Source organism: Polyergus mexicanus, unplaced genomic scaffold (assembly GCF_030449975.1).
Source record: "Polyergus mexicanus isolate NDT 795.1 unplaced genomic scaffold, iyPolMexi1.0 SCAF_2, whole genome shotgun sequence".
Lineage (NCBI taxonomy): Eukaryota > Metazoa > Arthropoda > Insecta > Hymenoptera > Formicidae > Polyergus > Polyergus mexicanus.
The window spans coordinates 9,539,633-9,565,111 of NW_027223322.1; the positions used below are offsets into that span (position 1 = coordinate 9,539,633).

The window sequence follows — 25,479 nt, forward strand, 5'->3', positions numbered from 1 at the left end:
GGGAAAAAGGAGAGATGGAGAAAGAAAGAAAAGTTACCGGCAAGAAACAAGAACGAAAGACTGAGATCGAAAGAGAGAGAGAGGGATGAGGAGGAGGAGAGAGCTGCAGAGATCGCTTTTCTCGAGAGGGATGATGCCACAAGCGGAAGGCGATATGTGTGTAGGTGTGTGTAGATTCGCGCATGCACACTCGTACTAGTCTTATTTTATGGCAAAATTATTCCGAGAGAAAAATAATTCAATCTCGTGGTACACAGGTTACGGTAGACGGCATCCGCGCTCCTACATTCGAATATATCGGTCGCGTTTGCGGATTCGAAGGGCGGATCGGCTTTTACTTTCGGCTCTCGATATCGGTGAGCATATCGTTAATTATGTGAAAAATAAAAGCGGCGTCTCATCGAGAAAATCCTGTCATCGCATCGTATCCCTGTTTTGCTGTATCTTAGTTTACACGAAGAATAATGATACAAACATGCAACAAATTATATATATTTACGTGGCACTCCTTCAATTTTTATACGTATTTAATAAAAACCTAAGGTGAGAGCGTGCCGTGTAAATATATATAATTTATTAATATCACTACAAAAAGAATTGCTCATGCACTTTTGAAGCAAAATTTAAAAGACGCTTGGGACAATGGCGCAATGCAAATTTCTCGCTCGGGGCAACTCGTTCAGATATTCGATTTTACATAATACAGCGTAGGGAATAGTTGTTATAAAAAATATAGTAATATGCCGATATTGCATCTTTTAGAAAAATGTCGACTTTGAGTATATGTAACTTAGTTTTTTTTTTTTTTAATACACGAGCGAAGAGAAAATAACAATATAATGGCGTAATAGCCGAATATTTTTGAAACTATTTGAAATATCAAAAAATTGTTTCAAATTTTCAAGCAAAAGTTCGAAAGAGAACGTGTGCGCGTCCGCTGTATTGTACGAAAATCCCATATAGCAATCGAGCAGTTAAGCGTAAAAAAAATCAAGTATCAGATTTTGCAGTTAAAGTTGTTATCGCTCGTAACTTAAAACAGCATATGAAGTAAAAAAAAGAATTGTCGGAAAGCTTTGAAATATTCACGAATTTTTTAAATATTGTTTTTCATTTATATTTAACTTTTAGCGGGCGGCATTTTATATGGAAATATTTTGAAAAATGTAGATCTCTCTCTCTCTATCTCTCTCTAAATACGTATGTTAAATGGAAATTACTGATATAGAATTAAATCAGATAAAACAATTAATGTACATATCAAATGAAAATTATTTCTTTTTTATTTCTATTTATCTTTTTTACTTTTACGATGTATTTTATGTTTATTAATGTGTTGATTTTACACGATGCTATACGTGTGTATGTATGTATGTATGTACAGTTTTACATTTTGCTATTTACATTATATCACGATCGCGGCCGTTTGTAGGATATCGGCAAACGCGGCAGCGAATAAAAATAGTGGCGGTCAGTAGTAAAAGTAAGGCACGAATCCGACGCGGCATCGTTATTCCCTTCCGCGTCGTAAAATACGTAACTACGTTAGCGGCTTTAAGCAATCGAGATTCGAATCAGCGATAAAACGGTTGCACCGTTTCTATAGCAGCTTCTCTGCGGGAAGTCTCCGGCGAGAAACTTGATATCAAAATAAATGGGCGCACCGCGTATCGCCCGACGCGGTAAAGAATCTGAGAGAATTCGGGCGTGTACGACGACGTTAAACCAAACAATATTGTACTCGTGATACATGTGAACACATTAGGTATCCCAATCGAGCTATAAATCCGTCACATCGCGGGGCATATTTTTTTTTTTTCTAAGCGCATAGTATATAAATAACTGCGAAGGTTACGTGATAAATCTCTACGATCGTTGCGCAATTTTTGCGCAAAATCACTCAATTTTTCGATAGGATCGACATTTTTAGAATGATAGAAATGAAGTTGTTTGAAAAAGTGATATAACTGTGTGGAAATTTAAAAGCGGAGAGGTCAATGCAATTCATGAAACTTCATGAATATGATTGTAAGCATTACTGAGATGAAGGAAGTTATCGCAAACGATAATTGTACCTTTCTATCCTTTAGAATTATACGTTTTATTCGGCAATTGTTCTTTTTCGTTATTCATAAGTTTTGAAAATGAATTTATCAACTTAATGAATTAAGAACATCATGTCAAAAGCCCACTGAGAGTCAATAGTTTCATCATCCATGTGTGAATTATACGATATTTCAGTAGGTGAACGGTTAATCGAATCGGCTAACCGTATAACGGTGGTTAAAAATAACTAAAGAAGAAGGGGGCCAATATCTGCTGTACCATGTACGCGCGCGAACAATAACTTTGCCGAGTTATCGCAGTTTTCACATCGTTCGTAAATACCAGGTAGATGTTGCTATATACGCGGAATTTTTCGCGAATCCAAATAAAATAGAGGGACCGAACGTGATTGAGTCGCGATCAAAGCCAATTGCCAATATTTGAAAATAAAAGGGAGACCGAGACTCACGCGCGACACCCAATGTCCATGCGAAAATAAACGCATTCTAACACAGTTTCCGTGAGCGTTGCGAACATAAATCTTCGAGAGCGTCTTGTACATGGAATTTTGAAGTTCGAGAGAAATGCGGGAAAATAGGTCCTAAGATCGAAATCGGCCTGCAGCTAGAAAAAGGGGGAGGGGGGGGGGAAGGGATAGGAGGCGAAGACTCGTACGTCGATGTTCGACAGAACGAAATATCGCCCGACATATCTCAAACATCTTACGGACACACCATTCACCGGCGATACATACCGACACGTAGAGCCGAGATACCGGCGATGCACCAAGAGTTGGAGAGGCTGAAAGACGGAGAAATGTTTTTATACGCGTGTCGATGCGGGCTACACGATGTTCCCGTGTCGTGCGGACAGATTATCGTGAATGGAGAATCCGCGGAGCCGAGATGCGCCTGTCCTTTTTGCCGCTATGCACGAGAGAAACGTGTGTTCAAGCTACAGATCGTGTTATCGACAAATGATCCTCTTATTTCGGTCGCGCATCTCGTCTCGGTCGTTACGCAAAATGCATCGCGATGCATTTGGAATCAATCGCTAGCGGGAATATTCGCAAAATAAACTTGGGTAACGGAAAGTCATTTACGTTTCCGCCGCCCTAAATGTGTCTGTTTATATATACATATATATATAAGCATTCTTTTAATAGATTTTAAAATAAATACGAAACACACGATTACAAATCTCTATTAAATGAATTATTTTTGACATTTTACTTGCACGTAAATATATCACGATATATCTGTATTATGTGTTCTCGATATAATAAGAAAGAATTAAAAGCATTCAAGTTTAAAGAGTTTTGCAAGCTCGCAAATATAGTGAATTTAAATTCTCTTAACACATTTAAATCTTCTTAACACATCAACGGGTCGACAAGAAATATTATTAGCAGTTATACGATGAGAAATGGACAACGCGAGAACAACGGTGAGAGCATATCGTGTAAAATCGATTTAACTCGTTCACCGCGTTATACCAGAAAGCTTACGACGTTAGATTATTGATAGAAGCAGAATAAAAATGATCGTATAGTGCCCCATGAAATTGATTTAATTTTTAAATACGATGATGTAAAAAACACGAAATTCTTAAAAAATTTGCTATGATTTTTCGGTAGTTTACAGCATTTAATTGCACTACGAAATTATTTATATTATTTTATATATAAAAAATATTAATCAACTGAACGAAAAATATATTTTCTAGATCCTTTTCTTTTACAGAAATGAAAGAGATTATTTAAATTTAATTATAAAACTTATAGTTTAATTATCGATACTTTTAGAGAGAAAAATTTTGCGTTTCAAAGAGTTGATAAAACTAATTATATCGCGAAATCCTCGTTGAAATATTCACGTTAAAAAGCTTGGATGCGTTTTTAGTTTTTAGATATTACATACAATAACACATCTCAATAGAGCGAATACAAGCCGAATGACGAAGTCTATCCCACGTTCTATGCAAATTTTATCGTACTTGGAATACTAACGTCTCGCTTAAATCGGTCCGCGATCGCTAGTTCGACTCCCTAAACACTTAAATTACATTGTTGCTGACGGGCGTGACGTATATTGTGTTAAGTTAATAAGAACGGCCGCGGACAACCGGGATGAATCGAGGCCATTAGTGCCCTGAAGGAGAGAGCCTCGAGAAAGTGATATTTTCTTTAAACGAGAGTTTAACAAAGTTCCCGGTTATTACGACAGAATAGCCAACTTCCGTGATAAGCGGAGTACAGAGGGTAGAAACGCGAGCCAACTTCTCGCTTCCCCAGAAGTGTAAATATTTTTCTTTTCCTTTTTCGGTGCGCGCGAGGCTCAGCAAATTTTTATCTCGAGCGAGAGCATTAATTTGCGAAAAAAGCATGAGGAAACCTTGGAAGTTTGGCTACCGCGCTCAGGACGACGACGGCTACGAGACACGGTGGTCTTTGCTTTTCGCTTCGTTGTGCGCTCTCGTATCGCTCTTTTAAAGACAACTTAACTTTCATCACAAAACTTTGGTATCGTCTTGCATTTATCAAATCCTTCTACGTACTTGGCGAATATTTCTCGATATCATCGCGTCAATGTCATCTCCAATCGGTACTATGTCGTTTAGATTTGGTAAAATATTAACAAATTTTTCGAAAAATTTATTCGAATGATCTTATTAATATTTACGTGATTACACGATGTTTGACGATTGTAAAATAAAATTCTATTGCGTAATTAATATCCAATTTGTGATATAAATACAGAGATAATTTCGTTTTTTAACAAAGCTATTCATATATTGAAATGTATAATATAATGAAAAAAAAATGCGTGCTTCTGACAAAATATTTACAACCGCGTATATTTGAAAGCCGCGACACATTGCTGGATATAATCTGCGTTTCTGCTACACTGTTTATGTTACTCGCAAGAAGGTGCCACATAATACTCTGTAGTCAAATTAAGGCACGAAGTTTCGTAAGATGCTAACGTAATGCAATATATTGGTACATGTTAGATTAATCAGGAGACCTCATATAAGACTTTTACAAAATTACACCGTGAATATAATTCGCATTATTTTTTTATCTATGAAAAGGATTATTTTAATCGTTGCTCCTCCCCTCCCCTCCATTATTTCTCATATAAAATGAATGTATCGAAACATTTGTGTATTGCTTTATATTATGTTCATAACATAACTAATGAAATGCACGCCAATTTATGTTACGCGATAATTGATACGTTACGATATAATTGCGCATGTGTTATTTACGGAGTGAAATTTCCGTAGGATATTTAATAACGCAATGTATGACGCGCGATACTGCGATTGACGCATAAAGCGTAATTATATAGAACTTACGATTAATAAATACGAGCGCGTCGGCTTCGCGGTAGGAGACACCGTCTGCGTGCAACGTTTAAAGTCTCATTTAACCTCGTCGTCGACCGATTGTAACGCGTTTACGACTGCTTATTAAAATCCATTGCGGCACCGGGCTCGTTTTCGAAACGCAATATAGCATGCACTATGGCTGTCTCCATGAATGACGCATAATCACGCCTGTAAACATTTTTCACCATGCACGGATGCAAAAATTCAAATACCTTCACTGTAAATAGAAATCTGAAAGTTGGTGCATTTTTTTCAAAATCGTTATGAAATATAATGAATAAGTTTAATACGGAAAATGATATTTAGCAAAATTCATCTTTCCTTGGATAGACTTCTTAATTATGAGAACATTAATTTTTTCTTGTATAAATATATCCTATAATCTGTAATATGTATTTTGCTTTTTTGTTCAATATTTCGTTAGGTTTCTCTGAAGTTTCGGTGCGCGTGTTGTTTCATATTTTCCTTGAAACTCTTATTCGCGCGCGCTCTTCCATATTTATCTCGAACTTTTCTCAATGTAAATATGATACTGGCAAAATCGCTTTTTTAAACTTTATTTTTCTTGAGTTCTTTATAAGATATGAGGTAAATGTTCAACGGATCTTTATAATACGATAAAATTATTTTCTAATAAAAAAAGGCATCGGGCGTATTATAACGTAATAACATATAAACCTTCCAAGCTAGATTGCAATTCATTTACCAACTACAGAATTTCGTTATTAAATTTAAGCGATATCTTTTGATATACATGATATATATTTGCATTTTTGCATTAAGCTTTTTACATACACAAAACTGCAAAACTCAACGCTTTTTACAAGAGTGGATTTGTTTGACGTAATACATAACATAGCTGGCAATTGTTAATGCTGAAAGAGTAGATAGTTAAATAATGTTTTTTTATGAGAGCTAGCCTTGTTGTCAGAGATGAGTAACACCGAATATATAGCGCATGTCAAAGCGAAATGGTGGCCACAGTGTGGAGAACGGGTGGAGGCTTAGCATACGAATATCCGATTCTCTGTTTGTGGGTTGCTACGGCGGATCTGATTTACATAGTTATTATGATATTATGCTGCTGCAAAAGGATTTTTATCATCAGCGCTGTCTACACCAGGGGAAAAGGAGGTACAAGCTGTGACATACGCTTCCTCTTCTTCTCCATCGCTTTTTTACCGCGTTTACAATGCTGTCAAATTCTATTCTCTCTATATCATTCTTTTGTGTATGTAAAAGTTTACACGTCGAAACTTTACGATAAGTATTATCGTGAAAATACAAGAAAAAATAATTATTTAAGAAAAGTATTTTATCATATCGTCGTTCATCACTTTTTTCTTTCTGCACGTACATTTTTTACTTTTATTTGGGATCAACTTGAGAGATTTAAAATTCAGATTTGCCAATTTAATATTGCGATAATCGAACTTTTATCTTATTCATTTGTTTTCAAAATTTTTCTCTATTAGATTATTTTAGTAATAGATTAAACGAAGATATTCTTGATATTAAAACGAGAAATTGATACGGGATGAAATTTCATGTCTATAAGGCCCTTAAAATCTCATGAAAAAATATTATATTATCTTTTAGTGTTCTATTTTAGCATATTAATAAAGATTCGGATTTTTCAAAGCTTTTTTTGTGACTGATCACATAAGCGGATTATTGAACCATCATTAAAAATGAAGTCTTATAAATTTTTCCAGCTTTATTAGTTACTTATAATGTTCTTCTTTGTTTTTATTTGCTTAAAAATGTAATTAATTACTTATATTCTATCTATATATCACGATTAATATCTACATATTACATGCTAATTTCCTTATTTACGAAAATTCAAACTTTAAATTTGAACTTCTTTTCTTTTAAATTTTAAATTGATTATTTCTTAAATGGTGTAATAAACATTAATCATGTGAAATAAATTAAAAATATTTGCATTTAGAAAATATACAATATTATATTCAATATTAAAAAAAAAAAACGTACGCTTGATCGTAATAACAGAATAACATATTTATTTAAATGGACTGAAAATCGATAGATTGTAACGGTAACTTTAGCATTTTGAGCGGAAGAACATATTAGAGAAGGAGTTTATACTTCAATCGCATTTTGTTTCAAGCGTCGTGCACTTTATAACCGAGTCATAACTTTCTCATTCCTGAAAAGAAAATCGCAAACGATCGCAAACATGACGCGGGCAATTTTCCAAGTGATTTTCAAACGTACACGTGTAATGGACGAGAAGAATCGATATTTCTCGCAACTCACGTCGAATGTCAGTAATCGATCAACGGTGGAGAATTCGACTTGAGAATCTAATAAATACCCGTCCAACTCTTCCTTCGACGGAGGCTAAGCGACGCGATTACCAAAGCGGATTATTGAAACGCCACTCGAAGTCGAAGGGGAGAGAAGAGGAAGGAGGAAAAGTCCGTCGGTCTTAGCCAGATTCGCGACAGTTTAAATTCTCACGGTTTCCGAAACTTTTCTCTATCACGACACGCTGCTTGGGGCTGTAAATATATATCCTTCTTTGACCCGTTAGTTCGCTATCCTTTCGTCCCCCTCGTCCTTTTTCACGGTTAGAGACGCAAGCTGTTACACTATTCGATCCCCAAATACCGCCGCTGCACCTCGCTGAAAACGTAACCATCTCTGCCTGATGGTGGCGATGGTAACGATTCACTGTCCTCGAACCGATGCATTTACCGCCACCACCATCGACTACCCCGCGATAATTCCATTTCCGCGAAGCGGCGCGAATTCGAAGTTTAATTAATCGAATTCGCGTCCATGCTCGGCCATCCGAATCTCTCTCTCTCTCTCTCTCTCTCTCTCTCTCTCTCTCTCTCTTAATTTCTCAGCCTCTCTTGCTCTTCCTACCTCCAGTCCTACTCTCTGGAGACACAGGCTTCGATTCCGGAAATCAGTAAGATCGCACATCCGGAACACGGAGGTTTCCCGCCTGCTGGAGCACTATACATACGCGCGTACCTTAACATTACATGCATATCGATACATATCGATACGTATGCAAGTCGATGTTACACACTCGCGTTACATAATCATCTTGCTGCCTCCTCGCTCGGTCGGTCGGTTAATACGACACGGAAATGTATACCGTTTTGAGAAGGCGGCGAAAAGTTTACCGGAGAGTCAACGAGGAATTTGCAAACATTGAACACGCTCGACCGAACGCCGTGAAAACGATCGTTCTATTGGCTCTTCTTTCTCGTTTCTCGTGTGAAAACGCGATCGATATTGAACGAGATTGTTGAGATGGTGTAACTGAATCTATTGCTCCGAGAAACAAAAAAAAAATAACCACTCAACAGAGGATATTAATATAAACAAGTTGTTGTGCAGAATGGAGTGATTGGATAATTTTTCTGTCTACTTCCTTTTTTTATCTCTTGTATATGTTTATGCAACAATATATTTTCTGTTCTGTAATTAAAATTTACTTTGACTAAATTTTACATTTATTTGAAATTAACTGAAAATTAAGGACTTGTATATTAGGAGTTTCGGAGTTTAGTGCGTAAAGTGCTTGAGATTAACTGTGATGTAATGCAACGTTAACAGTGTTAGAAGATAATTCGCAATCCGCTTCATTTCACTCGCGCATACGAGAATTATTAGCCTTTCAACATTTTCGTTGAATAAAGGATTTGTTGCGTAAACCATAGCCGTTGAATTTTCATCCTGTAACTGTGTGGTAACTATAGTTTTACCTGTTGCAATAAACACGCCGTATATAGGCGGCTGTCGCGGGTATGTGTCGCGCGACGTGCGGAGAATTAAATATTTCAGCATTAAATAGAAGCGATATATATTTTTTTACGCGCGGAAAGAGAGACGCGACATACGTAGAGCGCAGTTGCACAGGCATTATGTAGAAGAAACAGAGCTATAAATACGCGACCGCATTTGCTAACATTTTTTATTGCCCAGCTATAAGTGTGAATCGAGCGTGTGCGAAAGGATGCGCGAAATTGGATTTAAAACTTTGACCGGATGATAGATACGTATGCAGATATGCATATGTGCGTGTACGTACGCGCGCAAATAGCAGACATATATGCGTATATTACGCACTCACAATTCACCTCACGCTCCTTCGTCCTTTAATACGAGCCCGTGCACGTATGCCTGGTACGGTAGCGTGTCCTTAACATGTAAGAAGATTACTACTAGTACGTGAGCGCGGCCAGGAAACTATGCTTGAAACTATTTCTCATTCACCGTATAGGCGTATAGCACATATTAATATTAAACGCATGTGCTGTACAAACATGTGCGCACCGTAGTGTGTTACACTGTGTCTCAGAAGTTACACACTTTTCCTGATGTGTACAGACTTCCGGAAGTCAAAGTACGAAGAGCGATTGTTCCGGGATATCATCGATTATTCTAGGATTAATCCGGTATATATATTACACACAGCTAAAGGTTTGTTGAATTGAAGTTTATGTGTAAGTTTTAGATATGTATAACTAACGAATCCTATTTGTGTACGTGTAATTTAAATCCTTTCAGACATCGGCACCGTAAATCTTACGAACATTTATTTTTTAATTACAAATGATAAAGATTTTCTTGCAACAGCTTTCTAATTAGCGCGCTAATTAGCATTACATCTAATCACGTCTCAGTGACGCGAAATAAAACGCTATGGAAAGATTCATTTAAAAATCAGATTTTGCTCACGAGCAAGAAACGTTTTTCGTTAAATCCCATTTTTAAGGTTCACTTCTCACAGTATTTTTGAAGGAGTAAAAAAGATTCTCAGAAAGTTACGCGCACTCTGTTAAAAAATGATTGATGCTTAATGATTAATAAAATTATAATTCATTAAATGATGAAGACGTTAATGTTGGTCTCTAACGATAGAGAATAACGACGCGATTTCAAGTTTGTTCACGACAATTAAAACGCTCGAGAGAAGATACCCGACGTTCCTGTGTACCAATTACATGCATCCCGATACTGATGTATATCTATATAATCGCAAATGTAATTGGTTCTATACATGGTCTACATCCTTAATGTTACATATTACATCGAAGCTTCCTCGGCGTTAACATAGTCCTCAGATGCGAGCGACTACACGGCCTCGAGATGATGGTCGAAGCCGTAACGGGTGTGTTGTGCAAACGTAGTTAACTACGGTAACGAAACATTGCTGGCTATACGTGCGGACACGCGCATATATATATATATATATATATATATATATATATATATATATAAGTTATGTAGTATAAGCTAACATCTAAAAGGGCTTTCCGTGGAATACTCTCGGAGGATCGCGGCCGCATTGCACCTGTGACACTAAATGCGAAACTTTAATCTCGCGTCTTAATCGCACTCCTGACATGATCGAAGCGATATTTCTAGAATTTTGCTGTGCGATTACTTTCTACCTTAAATGCAAAACTGGTTTTCATAACCGGAGATAATCGCGGATTATTTTCAATCTATGATTAAAGGCGGCATTAATTCTAAATCCGTATTCATGAATCATTATTGAGCTCTTTACATTCATATTTGACGAATCCGTGTTTTGCGAATTGTTATTTGAAAACTCTGTCATTACATATTTAATATTCATAGTTGATTAAATTTTGCTTATTGCCATGAATAATTGTCGATTGGATTTCATTGCAACGGAAATTAATTATAATCTGTTTCTCGTAAAATTCTCGTAAAATTGTTTACATTACTTCCAAACTTCTATTCCACACATTCTTGTTTTTTTTATACTTTTTTTTTCCTATGAATTAAAAGAATATTACACGGACATTTTTTTAAACGATATATAATTTCCTTTATGCGATTTTAAAATGTGCTGGTATCTTCTCTCTCTCTCTCTCTTTCTCTCTTTATATTTATAAGCAACTGAAAGTTGCGATTGGAGCAAAACTCTGTTTCTGCTTGCGCGCACAGAATCAGTATATTCGTATTATGAACTATCTAGAATGACGTATTACTGCGCGAATAGACAGATGTATCGCGACATCACGTATTACGCGGATGGATACGTACGAGTATATTACACACGAGAACCTGACATCACGTGCGTAACGTGTCATTTGATAGATAAGATCTTTGCAATTTGTATTACATTATCTTTTAATCGTTTTACGAATGAAATCAACACATTCTCTTACAATACCGATTGTTCTATCATTTCATATCAGCGTACACAACGCGTAATCCTTTTCGGAACGAGTTATTTTTTTGTGAAATTTCGATTAATTTTAAAAACATGATAAATAAAAAAAAAAGGAGATTTATATTGTCGAGTTTATAAGCAATCATATCTTTTGAGTGAATATTTTTTCATACGGAATTATAAGAATATTCCATATGGAATATTCTTAGATGTATTTAAACGAAAAATTTTAATTATAATATGCTTAGAAAATGCTTATGTTGTAAATTTAATTTTATTATTTATGATATACTATGGTTCATTAGAAATGAAGAAAGGATGTTTCAGACGATAATTTTATTTTGATGATCTTTAAATATATAATATAAAAATTAAATCCTTTCACACACTGAGTATATTTGTAGCAGTTATGATTGGATTCTCTGAATATTCGAACGAGATTATCTTGCTTAACTAATTCTTCATATTGAGAGATGAATGTCCATTACATCATGCAACATCTGCATCTGATAACTAACGCGACGTAGCTGTTGGCGTATCTCGCTTGCAGACATTTTCTCCTGTAAGTTTGAAGCATGAAGCCTTGCTATGTGTAATAGGGTCAGTTCAAAGGTCGGTTGCCAATTTTGCTTTAGTGTGCACTCTGTTCTCATCTTGATATGTACATAACGCTTCAGTTTCATACATCGGTTATCGGCTATCGAAATGTTAAACGTAACCGCTGTCAGTTATCGGAAAAGAGAGGTGTCGGATAACTGACGGCAGACAGATATAGAAGAGTCATTTAATATGCGCTTTACGGACGTTTTTCCTGAAGCGCCTACTAAAGATATATAAAAGAGTCAGGAAATTTTAGTCGACAAAAGAATATGAACGCGCGCTTCGATAATAAATGCATTTTACATGAATAATACTTTTCTTGTTGAAAATTGAGATAACTTTTTCCAAAATTTAATTTTCTAACTTGTTTTTGTAATTTTTGTAATTTGTATATTACAATATATTGCAGAAATATTTGTAGTCAAAATACATATTTGAAAATACCATAACAGATAAAATCCAAATAAAAAGAAAACAGATGAAAACAGATAAATGAATTGTCTGTTTGTGGCATATTTCAAGCTTCAGCATGCTTGCTGGCGTATAATTGGCCGATCCTTTTGCATGCGCGCGTCACGTTTGACTCGTCGTCATGTCTCCCGTCTGTGTTTTCTATCGTACGCATAAATATCACGTATTAGAGTCGTAAAAAGATGACTTGTCGTCCGCACGTTCGCGTACGCAGGCTCACTTAATGATAAGTGGTAAACTTGTAAGTGGCGAAATAAAGTTGGGCAGGATTTCGCGCGCGCGCGCAGAGTACAGTGTCTGTGACAGTTTAATTAATATCTTTCATCCTCAAAGGAAAAACTTGGCGAACTAACCGGCATGGACCGGGTCGCAATGCCGGGCCGGTTAGAACCACTTCAACTTCGGACGCGACGACGATCTCCCGCCAACGACAACGTTCTCTCCGCGGCTCCATTCTTCTCTCGCTACCGCGTTTAGTTCTCTCGTCCCGCGACCACTCGGATAAAGTTTCGTATAGTTTTCTCGTCTTTTACGTTTCGGACAATTTTTGCATTTTGACGCTACCGAACGGATAAGATTTGCGCGACAAAAAGTCTTCTTTCGAAGAAGTTTCTCTTTGGAAGAATATGGCAAATGAAAAATAAGTTTTACTTAATTTTATTTTCCCTTATAGAGTAAATTAAAAAAAAAAAAAAAACCTTTAACACATAAACATTTAATTAATAACTGACACGTATAAACAATTTATCAAAATAATATACAGAAAAATATTATAAATGCAATAGATACAATATTATAAATAATAATTTTAATTTTGTTTTGTTATTTCTCTCTCTCTCTCTCTCTTTCTCTTTCTTTTCTCTTTCTTTTATTATTCGCGCAGGTATTATAATTTATATTTTCATATGACATGAAATATTGTTGCTTGCATTATTTTTTTACAAGTCGACGATTTAAAAAATGAATCGTATACACTTGATTCGACACGCATAGATTTCCGAGCCGCGTATCTGTGAATACACTGGCGATTAGCTTTATAAAATATCGCCGGAGATAATGCGTTCCCGGCTGCAGAAACTGCGAAAGAGAGAAAAAAATGAAGGTGATCTCTGACGACGTGTAAGCCGTGACTTTATGAACAATCCGCAAAAATAAACGACAATGAAATCCGCATGCATCGAGTTTGCTCGGTAAATTTCCTACTATATTCAACGTCGACGTGTTCATTATAAACTCTTTGAAGTGCCTCGTGAGCTTTATAAGCTCATGATGTATTTACCCATTAAACTAAATTCGAGTATTTTCGAGCTTACGTTGATACCATTTTCAGAGGCCATTCGGAGAATTGATGTAGAGCCAAAAGTGAAATGACAATTGGGCTTTTGGGGAATTTGTAAAAAGCCACTTACATTATCCGTTTGCAAATATGAGAAGCACATATGTTTTGCATTGTATACTATTTATATATTATTTGTATACTATTTGTATACTATTTGTATACTATTTCTATACTATTTATAGTTCAATGTATAAGAAGATTCTATTAATCTTTTCATCCCTTTTTCTTTCTGAAAAAATGCAATATTAAATTCTTGTGATTATTCATATCGCAATAGAAGTTGAATTATTTTTGACGATTTTTTATTTATTTAAAGCTGTTAAAATTGTGTTCTTGTATATGAAATCGAAATTCGGTGAGGATATTCCTCTTCTCTTCTCTTCAAACATTATCGGGCTTTATGATAAAGGCAGACAACGTATCGCTGAGGCACAACACCGTATAAATCTGCCACGTATAGATAATATTTCACAATGCATTATTCAGATTTTTCACAAAGCTTTATACGCGGGAAAGCCCTTCAGACGTCGCGGAGTAGATATCCGCTCGTGTCGGAAACACGTGAGATTCCAGCGTTTATTTACGACTTGGTACGCAACGCGAAGAAACCCTTCGATTATTGCCGGTCAAATACGTTTGATCATTATACACGATACACGAATAAAACATTGCGATTTTTTCAATTAATTGAGAAACTACGTACCTTTTAAAGAAGGTACAAATATAGTCACTGGGATTCAGCTGATGATTCAGAAAAAACGAAATTAAGATTTTCGTTTAGGTTGAATATATTAAAAACAGATTCTTTATATATATTTTAGCTTGATATATTCAATTATATTGAATTATCTTTTTCTTTTCTATATAGATCAAGTTTTAATAGAGATTGAAAGAAATATCTAACATTTAAGAAAACTCAATTGAAATTAATATAATATCTCATGAAAAATTTTATCAATCGAATAATGTGACAGAAGTATTTGTTACTCAACATTGTTTGTATTATTAAAATATATTAAATATTAATTAAGTGAATCTTTTTTTATTAAATAATATTGTGTATTGTGTAGAATTATGTAATAACACTTTATTTCTTTCACCTTTTACATTTAAACTAATCTCAATTTCTAATTTATGCAAAGCGACGAAAGATAATTTCTATTCACGTTGAATACAAATCATAATTTATGCATGATATAACTTGGATATAACGAATAATTTTGCGAACCCTGCTGTACATAAAACTCGAAAGATATCCGAGGGTGAATTCCTTTATTCTAATTATCAATGTTTATCGTACAGAACTGAGAGAGAACATGAAAGACACTTAGAGCGACGAGTGTCCTTTACTTTTCTATTTCCGGCGGTAAGACGGAATATTTGCTCGCGCACATTCCTCGGCGCGTGCCATTAACGCCGAGGAGAGTTCCCGCGACACAGAGGAGCGAAGAAAGGAACCGACAATATGCAGATGAGTGTGTATAGCTATGTACCTGATAGCGTCGGATTCGTCGCGGACGAGGGACCGTCCTGGCGCATGGCGTCACTGGTAATTGCCGTTCCGCCGAGATTGGTGCTGTAATCTTCGAGAAGTACGCAGCACAGTAATAGCCGTGCCACCCTCATTCTGAAAGAATGAAAAAAGAGCTGAACGATAATAACGAACTTGTGCTCTTCCTCTGTCTTGTTTTCCCGTTTCTCTATCTTTCTTTCTACGTATCTTGGATTTTTCTACGAGGAAATTTCTCGTACAAATGACGTTTATTATGTTTAGGTCTAGTGACAATTATTATAAAATACAATGTACATATATGATAGGCTTACATCATATTTAACATGTTTGATACATGTGGCATAATTATTAAAATTCAAAGGTACAGTAATTAATTAATTAATTAATTGATTGATTGATTATTATATTAATTAATTAACAAATAATTAATTAATCATAAAAGAGCAACACAAATTGAAGCCAAACGATAATGCATGTTCGCGAAATGTTTGCGAATTATTCCAATATTTGAATTTATGTATTAAAGCAAACAATGGTTATTTAAAGATGTATTGTATTCAAACGCGAAGCTTTATATTACATATGATGTTTTGGAAACATCGAACCTTTTATTATCCGAACTAAAGTTGGTTTTACGCGCAGCGGATTATGTAAATATCTTTTGAAAATCGCAAATTTGTTTAAAAAGGTTTTTGTATTTTCACATTTTATGTGAAAATATTTATGCAAAACTATATAAAATATATTTTATTCGTTGCTAAAATTGATTTGAAAGCTAATTTTAATAAAGCAATATAACGTATTATTGATGATGAGACATTAGAGTTGATAATTTCGAAAATATCTTTCAAATCAATACATCGCATCTTATATAGTATGTTTTTTTTTTTTATATTTGCACATATCATTGAAATTTAACATATATTTCTTATTCTACTATTGTCATGACATTTGAAATAAAATGTAGAGATAAATATTTAAAGAATTTTATTATATTCTGAAATTTCTAAAATTCGTTAAAATGCTATTAAAAAAATATATACAATATTAATGATCAACTGTACCATTGTTTATTATGCAACAGAGAAAGGAATTATTAAAATAATAAAAACAATTGTAAGAGGTTGAAAGAATAGAGAGACTTAAAATAAAAAAAACAAGACGTAAAAGAGCCGAAAACTATAAATTGAACTAAAAATAAAAAGGGGTAGACGACTCACTTAATCGGCCGTGCCTATCGCGAGAAAACGAAGCTTCCAGGAGGTGAGGCCACCCCCAACCATCCTCGAACCGCCGAAGGCGGACGAACTGGTTAACGTGTGCGAGAACTTTCCTCACGCTTCGTACTCTCTTGTGTCTCTTTTAGTTCATTTTTTTCGTCGTTTTGCGCGCTTCTCCTTGTCTCCTTTCGATCGATACATTTGTCAAGCGACGTATAAACGTTACTAAGTTCACGGCAATTCCATGTAATGTACGTGCCCGAGAAGAATCGGCCGCCAAAGTGTTTCGTCGGACTTGGATCGTATATCCTCGATCTTGGAAAAAGCGCGGTCGTCGCTCGTCGTTGTCCTTGGGGGAAACACGCGCGGGACAATTATACTTTACGCCATCTCGTAAATAACTATCTCCGCCGTTTAGCGACGAAGATTTCAGTCCGTGCACGGACTGGAATTTATCGCTTCTCCTCGCCGCACTTATATGCCGCGAGTAACTATTTCTTCTTATTTACGACAGGACTAAATGAAAACTCTTCTCCTTGTTCTCTATCTCTCTACGTAACTCCTTCGTTATATCTTTTCTCTTCCTCGGGACTCTTTTCTCTCTCTCTCTTTTTTTTTTTTTTTTTTTTTTTTATTCTCCGTCAGTCTCCATCGTCCCTCTTTCCGCACGCCGATGTCAGATTATGGACTCTTTGTCCCATCTCGCTTACGCGTGATCGATGGTCGTCGCGGACCAGCATGAAGTGAAAGATCTCCCAGCGAAAGCATCGTGATTTTGAGAGATTCCCCTATCTCTGATCCCTCCTCCCCCCTCTCCCCCCCCGCTGATCAAGAAATATTCCTGATATTATATCCCGTTGACTACTTTTGCCGTTTTTGTATCGGACGGAGAAATATTCTCATTTTCGAATATCGCTGTCGGGATATTTTCATCGCTGTCATTCCCACCGTCCGTTTCCTCCAGCTCTTAAATTCGGGCTCGCTTCCCGGCTGGTGCTACCCTCAAGATTCTTTTACCTTTCGACTCTTTAGAGAAGCAGCTTTTCCTCTTGCAATTTTATCTGATGGAAGCCAAAGGAAAAATCTAGGACCAAGCTGTTGAGCTTGAATTTAATTTCCCGACCGAGCGAAAATCTTTCCGGATGCGTTCGGTTATTTGCGCGTAAAAAATATTTCGAATCAGAAGATTTTATTTCCATATTTTATTTCTGATCTCGATCTCTTCTGCTTCCTTGCCTCTTCGACTTTAATCCTCAGCGGCATACTTGGTAAAGTAAAATCACGACGTATTTCTATCGCGATCGATCTTGCGCGATAAATTCAAGCATCTTATCCTAGCGTTATCCAGATATCTTTTTATTATTTTCTTTTTTTTTATTTGATGAATCTTCCACGATACGGATGGAATACTTTCACGTTCCATCTAAGGACAGCATATACCATATATCTCTCGGCAGCATCTCGATTCGATAAGAGACGAGAGAAGAGAGAAATTCGAGGTCGTGCACGCCGAAGAGGGCTTGATTTATTCGAGCGCGGCGAAAATCTTTTATTCCTCAATTATCGCCGCGTGAAAATATTTTAATCCGCGCCACGGAGTTTAATTCTCGCTCCATTTCCGCTGTTGTAATTTCCGCGGCTCTCGATATCTCTCTTTCTTTCCAAAAATATTTTTTCTGTCTATCCCTTTGATTGAATGCATTTTATTCTTCCACACGCCTTTATTGAATTTTTATTATCACGATTCATCAATTTACTTGCTATATTATTGGCGTGCATTTTTTCCATTTAATTCTGCCTTCTCTTTTTCTCCCTTTTGCTCTCTTTCTATTACTTATTTTTGACGTCGCAATATCCGGCACCATCGCAATCGCCTACAACGGAGATAATTTTCCGGAAAGCGCGAAGTAAAAGCTTTGCGTCTATTAAATCTGATTTTCATCATTATCGGAAATCGTCTACCGTGAGAAGATTGGCAATATCAACATCTATAAAAAAACGATACGTTGTTATACAAGTAAAATATCATTTTCTATACTCTTAAGCGTGTTTGCAATTGCGGCCTGTTTGATCGTCGAAGAAGAGCCAGGCAAATGTTAGTACCGATCCGAAATACCAATCTTCCTATACGGCGATGCGATAGAAACCATGTTCGGGAAAATGCTAAAATCCGGGAAACGCTAAACGAGAAACACGAATCGCGGAGATTTATATGCGACCAAATTTTCCTCTTGCGAATTTACTTCTCGCTGTAGAATAATGACTGCAAAAGTTTCCTGTTCTCTCGGTTCGTGGTGGAATTTCAGAATTTTTCGAAAAAAGGATTAGCACGAGCGAGAAACTCCGCTATATACGTTTCTTCTAAGTCTTTTACTCAACACGGTGAAAAATTTTTAAAATTTAAGATGTAGTAGTAGTAGTAGTAGTAGTAGTAGTAGTAGTAGCAATAGCAGCAGCAGCGACAGTAGTAGTGGTAATAGTAGTAGTAATAGTAATAATAGTAGAGAGGGAGAGAAAGAGAGAGTCGAGATTATTATAGTTGCGTGCGCGAATACTCACACATACAAACATAATAGGTATTATTAGTATTTTTATAAATAGACAAAAAATATTTATAAGAAAAAATGTGGTTCACGATATAAAACAGAATGATAGATTCTTTTATAATTTAGATAGAAACTGGACATATATTTATATGTATATGTCCGTTTCTAAAATTCGCGTGTAAACATTAAATCATATTTACCCTATATGTGTTTTTCCAATTAAATTCACAAGAGAAGAAAAAATAAAACAATACTATCGATACAGCGATTCGGTGCGGATATAGATAATTGACATACTTTTCCATTTTCAATTTTATAATTTAGAACGGAAAAATCAATTATTTCGCTTATAAATATTTTTGAATTTTCTCGTGTCATATTAAAAAAAAAAAAGAACTTTGACTAAAAAATGGCATTTGTAGCATCTATAACTCTAAAACCCATATTCAATAAAAAGAAACACATTCAATATTTCAGTAAGTTTCTTATTCGTAATAATTTTTTTTTTTTTGGTCTCGATCAATTTTTAACTTAAAATTTCTGTAGTATTTGCACGTGAACGATTTATCGTTTCGTCACGATCAATACAAGGTTTGGCAGATGATACGTAACGATTGCTATAAAATATGATGAAATGACGATGTGAAACACGGGGGGAGACGCTGACCCGAAGTGTGTGACATTGGTTCCTATCGCACGAATACGAATAGAAAACATAAAAAGTGATATACGACGAAAAAATTTACCGATTTAGTCGCCGGGCTTAAACTGTCGTTCCCTCTAATAGTCGTTCTTTTCGATCCGCTCGATAAATCGATCGAGTCGCTCGAAAATCGCATCGCTCCGAGCCGAGTTAATCGCGTCCGAAACGACGTTGCGAAAAAACTTCCGGACGGCTGATCAATTTACCGCGAGAGACTTTATGTCAGCGTCCGTTCTCAATAATCTTTTTTCTTATGATAATATACCCCGCGTCAAATGCGGCGGATTTGATTTCGTTCGCCGCGCCGGAGATCTTGGCGATCTACGATCCCTCATACCGCGACGACGTTATATCATTCCTGAATGATTTATTCCAGCTATTGCACCGCACCGAATCTCTCTCTCTCTCCCTCTCGGGCTCTTTTTCATAATGCGACGAATAATTCCAGCATATAATATCACAGACAGACATATGTCTGCTTTATGAGTGACCGGCATTGTACGGAAATGGATTAATTCGGGTATGAGGCAAATCGCGCATAAATATCATTTCATTTGAATAGAATTGCTCTATACGTTTTGCAACGGTGAATTCGTACAATCGTATCGTATTGCGCGACATTTAAAGTCATCACAATGAAACATTAAATTGAATTTCGAAACATATGTAAAAAAAGTATATGTATTAATAGAAATATATTTAATGTTTATAAGGAATTGTTTAACAATTGAAATTTTCTGGATAGTTTCTTCATTATTATTATATTTCTTTATAAGAAATATTTATATTTATTTAATATTTTGTGATCTGCGTAATCGAAAATATTAATGTAATTATCTTCATTTTTTATATCTACTTGATGAAGTAATCTTGATATTTTTTGCGATTAATTTTATTTTCTCTAAATATGTACTTTTTTCACATTAACGAGATGTGAACTTATTTTTCATGCTTGAATTATATTCGATAATGCATACATTTCGTACATTACGCGATATAATCGTTGGAAACTTTTACTTTTCTCAATAAAAATCATAAAACGTTATTTATTTTTTTATGAAAGTCACATAATCATAAGAGAAATTTTTACGAATCGTATTTCTACGTGCATATACGTACAAAATTAGTAAAAGAACTTTATTTGTCGATTAGAGTGTTTAGTTAGTTTGTCTTTTAGTACTTATAATATCATATTTCAATTCAAAAACTTTGCAGAAAATTTAATTTAATTTTAAATAGAATAATTAATTAGATACATTTAATTATGTAATATTTATAAAAATTAATTTTCTAAAAATTATGATAATAATAAGTTTGTAGAGAAAAAATCTTGTTTATAAAAATGTAAAACGATCATTTCATATAAGATATTAATAATATAATTTAAAACTATTTGTCAGCAATAAATTTATATATTTATAAATTTATATAATTTTAAATATATTTAACAATAATTAATAATAATTTAAAATTTATCTCTTCTAAAGAATATAAATACGCCATTAAAGTCATTAGCAGCACTATTAAATATATTTATAGATTTTGTTTTGTACAAAGCGTTATATATAAACGCATCTCTCTATTTCTCGCACACTTTCTACTTTTCTTCTCTGTTTGTCGCGCGAGAAACACGCTCGGTATGCGAGTCATAATGGGAGAAAAAAAAAAGTATCTAAGGTATAGCACCCACGCATAAATGTGAAATATTACGCAATAACTCACATCTTGCGTAAAATACTCCAAAATGTCCTTTTAATAATATCGTTTACGCGTTAACGTTGCAGTAACATCGGTTTTACGCGTGTTCACGTCGACCGATTTTTATTCCCGGCTGTGCCGTGTTCTGTATCGGGGCAACTTGTCATGTAAAAAGAATGCAACTGCAACTGTAATCGATGAGTTAACGTGGACATAACTCTCTTGTCTTTTATTCCAGTTTTACACCAGGCACACATAAATGTATCGTAAAAAAAAATTCCAAAAGAATCACTCGCGCCCATCGACATAATGAAAGTTGTTATTTAGATGTTAAAATCAGACTTCTCGATCAGACCGAGAGAATTCACATCCTCGAGCATTATTACATCGCCGCGTTTATAACACGAAAGGCTTAATTTTAAAATCAATTATTTTATTATCGATATTTTATAAAAGTAGAATCTTTAATAATTTCGTCGATGAATATTACCTCGCGAAAAAAGTGTAGCATTATAGTAGCAGGAATATGACACGACGCGCCATACGCGCGTATATCCTTTTCTCTCACTTTTCTCTCTCCTTCTCTCTCGCGAATTCTCCCGACGAAATAACACCCGCGCGATTGACGATGATTCGCGCGACGCGAAACTATACATCCGTCGACGGACGCATCCCCGGGCGTCGAGACGCGTGTACTGACTGCGTCGAGTTGACCGCGTCGTCGTCGAGCGAGTCGAGAGAGCGGCGTCGGGACGTTCGCCGTGATGGGAAGCGTTCAACCCGCATGGCGCAGGCCCACAGGACTATACGGTGTCGCTTTTCTTCTTTCTTTCTATCCTTCTCTCTCTCTCTCTCTCTCTCTCTCTCTCTCACTCCCTCTCTCTTGCTCTCTCCTCCTTCATCTTATTCTCTTTCTCATCCTATCGTTCGCGTCGTTGGATATAATATTCAATTTATTATGTATCTTTGATACATGCGGACCGTCGCGCCGGAAAAGTGGGAGGCGCGAGAACACCGACAGCTACGGGCTGCCCGACCCTCCTTCCGGGGTAAAATAAAGCGAAGAAAAATATGAAGAACGAGCGAAAAAGGGGGGCGGGGGGAAGAAAGAGGAAGGACGCGAGAGGACATGGTTGTGGAGGAGGTGAGGAGAGGTAGTGATGGAGGAGAACGAACAGAATCGGCAGCGTTTCGCTCGAGGGTGAATTGTCGAGATATTGTCGATCGGGCAGCTCGCCCCTCGATAAAACGTCTCGGTCAAAACGTCCTCCTTTTTGGTGCTCGACCGGCTGACGAGCGGAAGAAAGAGAGACCCGAGACTGAACGAGTCGACTTGACAAGCCGATCACTATGTCAAAGATGAGGGAACGAGGAAAAAGCACGAGGGTGACAACGATGATGACGACGATGCCAATGACACGTCAAGGGATCAAATTGAATGTAATCGTGCGGATTCGTGCTCGTTTGTTTTTCCGCTAATCGTCGATGAACAAGTCGTCGCTAAAACGTTCGATTGTAATTTCGAGAGATTGTAGAACAATCTCGTCACGATTGATAAATCTGGAGAAGTTGAAGGGATAACTGAAGGGGAGGATTCCAATTTGTACGTGGTTTCAATAATCACGATTAACCTTCGCCGATATTAATCGGAAAAGTAATTCAAATATCGTATGCTAGGAGAGAGAATATATCAATCTGATAATTGGAATCTGCAAGGTGATATCTTCAAAAGTTTTTAAAGATGGGAAGAGATGAAAACGTATCGTAGAAAGGGCTATCCTTTTAGAAAGATAATATAATGGTATAATGTTATATTTGTAATAAATTTTAAGATATGTGTCATCTCGGGAGGCGTAACACGAAGTAGCTTACCTATCTTTCACTGTAATGAAAATTTTACTACAAGTTCGTCGAATTGAAAATTTGTTTAGCGGGAATTAAACGCCGCTATAGAAAATCTGCTAAATAAGGGCAAAAGATAAAAGCAATATAATTAGCTACTCGTTCAGCTTATTAAAACTTATTAAGAAGCTGCCAAGTTATCGCGAGATATTTAATTTCAATTCAAGATAATCGCTACCCGTTGAAAGATTATTTTTAGCTGAAATTTTTTAAGAAAAAGCATAAATGTGTATTTTATTTCGGAATATCGGAATTTTATTTTTTCGGCGGTATGATCGTATTTTTGGACAATCTCATGCGAAGTTAAATAGTCGTTGAAAAAAAATGGAACATTTTTTTTTTTATTATATTATAAATTCTATATCACTTACAATGTAATCCCTAAAATTTCTTTAAATTCTTTTGAAAAGATATAAGATGTTGAAAAATCTTATATCTTTGAGAAAATGTCGCTGATCAAGAACCGCAGTAAACGTTAATATTTTATGTCTTTCAATATATTAATATAAATTCATTCTTCTTTACTAGTATGACTAATGATATTTCTGATAAATGTTCATTACATCCTGCGTATCTTATTCATCGATTCCTCAATGACAATATAAGATGGTTACTGTTATAATATTACTATTATAAACGACGCTTTTAATTAATCGCGAAAATTTTTAAAAAATAAAACTAATAGAACTTAGCTTATCGTAAAATAGATGATACTTGTGTGAAATACCTCCTCCCTCCCCCCTTTTAAGCAGATTTCAGTTATTGTAATGTTGTAAATGATGTGGGAAATGAGTTAATTGAAATATATTCTCGACGATGAAATTATGCCAGCGGATTAGGGAAAAGTGCGGGATGGTAGGTACATTTTGGTGCAGTACAAGATGTTAGAGGCGCATGAAAAATCGTGAAAATTTTTTCTAATATCGTAACACGAGGCGTACCAAGGTACAAAGGCGCGTACTTGCGAGGCATAAGGTCGAAATTTATGAGAGATGAACATTCCCAGGGATAGTGCCGCGGCTTCCTCCTCCTCCCTTCTCATCTCTTTCTCCTTCTTCTTTTCCGGGCGGTTCCTCAATTATGACAGTGAGAAAAAGTACACATTAAGGGGATTGCTCGGAGGCGGCTGAAGCAAGCACATGCATAGCGCGCTACAAAATTGCCGCTTAAGCTGCAGTGGGCGGTGATAAATGTAGAAAGGTTAAAGGCGCATTTTGACGGGAAGAAAAGAAGAAAAAAATAGAGGAAACAGAGAGAAAGAGAGGGTGGGTGGCTATATCACGAAAAGCTCGATGTGCTTATTAAAAGAAAGGCAGACTGATGAAATGCAGGCCGAGCATCCCTCTCATCTTCTCATCGCGCGTCGGTTGCCTCATGATGAAGGGTAACGAGATTAACCGTATTCATTTGTGATGCTCCCCGTTTTCTCTCTCCCTCTGTGGAGATCGAGAATTTTTTAGGTCTCGCTCCTCAATCATAAATCCATTAAAAACCTAACGACCATCGTGCGAGCGCGTGTACGGGAGTGTATGTATCTGTATGTGTGTCGTGAGGTGCAGGTCATGTGACAAATGCATTAACTTTTAATAGGGGCCCTCTCCGCGGGCGAAAACAATGCTTCGAACTGATTTAACGTCGGCGATAATTGGACGCTCGATATCAGGAGTAACGGCCAACTTTTTTGCCGCCTGATTTAATATTAGCGGTAGATGTTCGCTCGCGTTCGCCGGGCAGAGGGTGAGAGTGGTAGGAGGAACGGCTACATGGCGTTGGTAATTATCGAAAAAACATACTGCAACTTCGGCCTCAATCTGACCGGGAGTAATGGCTCGTTACTTCGGAAACGACGCTTCGG

General features: G+C 36.1%; 1 protein-coding gene across 4 annotated transcripts in view; it reads right to left on the reverse strand.

Annotated features, from left to right (window-relative positions):
* LOC138944837 (lachesin) overlaps positions 1-22,409 on the reverse strand; it is a 45,056-nt gene extending 22,647 nt beyond the window's left edge. The window contains exons 1-2 of one of the 4 annotated variants that reach the window (XM_070315893.1): positions 22,213-22,409; positions 15,536-15,669 (exon numbers count right to left, since the gene is read on the reverse strand). In XM_070315893.1, coding sequence (XP_070171994.1) covers positions 15,536-15,668 — 133 coding nt within the window. In that variant the 5' untranslated portion in view covers position 15,669; positions 22,213-22,409. Of the gene's footprint in view, positions 1-15,535; positions 15,690-16,775; positions 17,378-21,746 lie in introns of those variants that run through there. The other 3 variants (XM_070315892.1, XM_070315895.1, XM_070315894.1) reach the window with 3 other exon arrangements.
* Between the last annotated feature and the right edge of the window lie 3,070 nt (positions 22,410-25,479).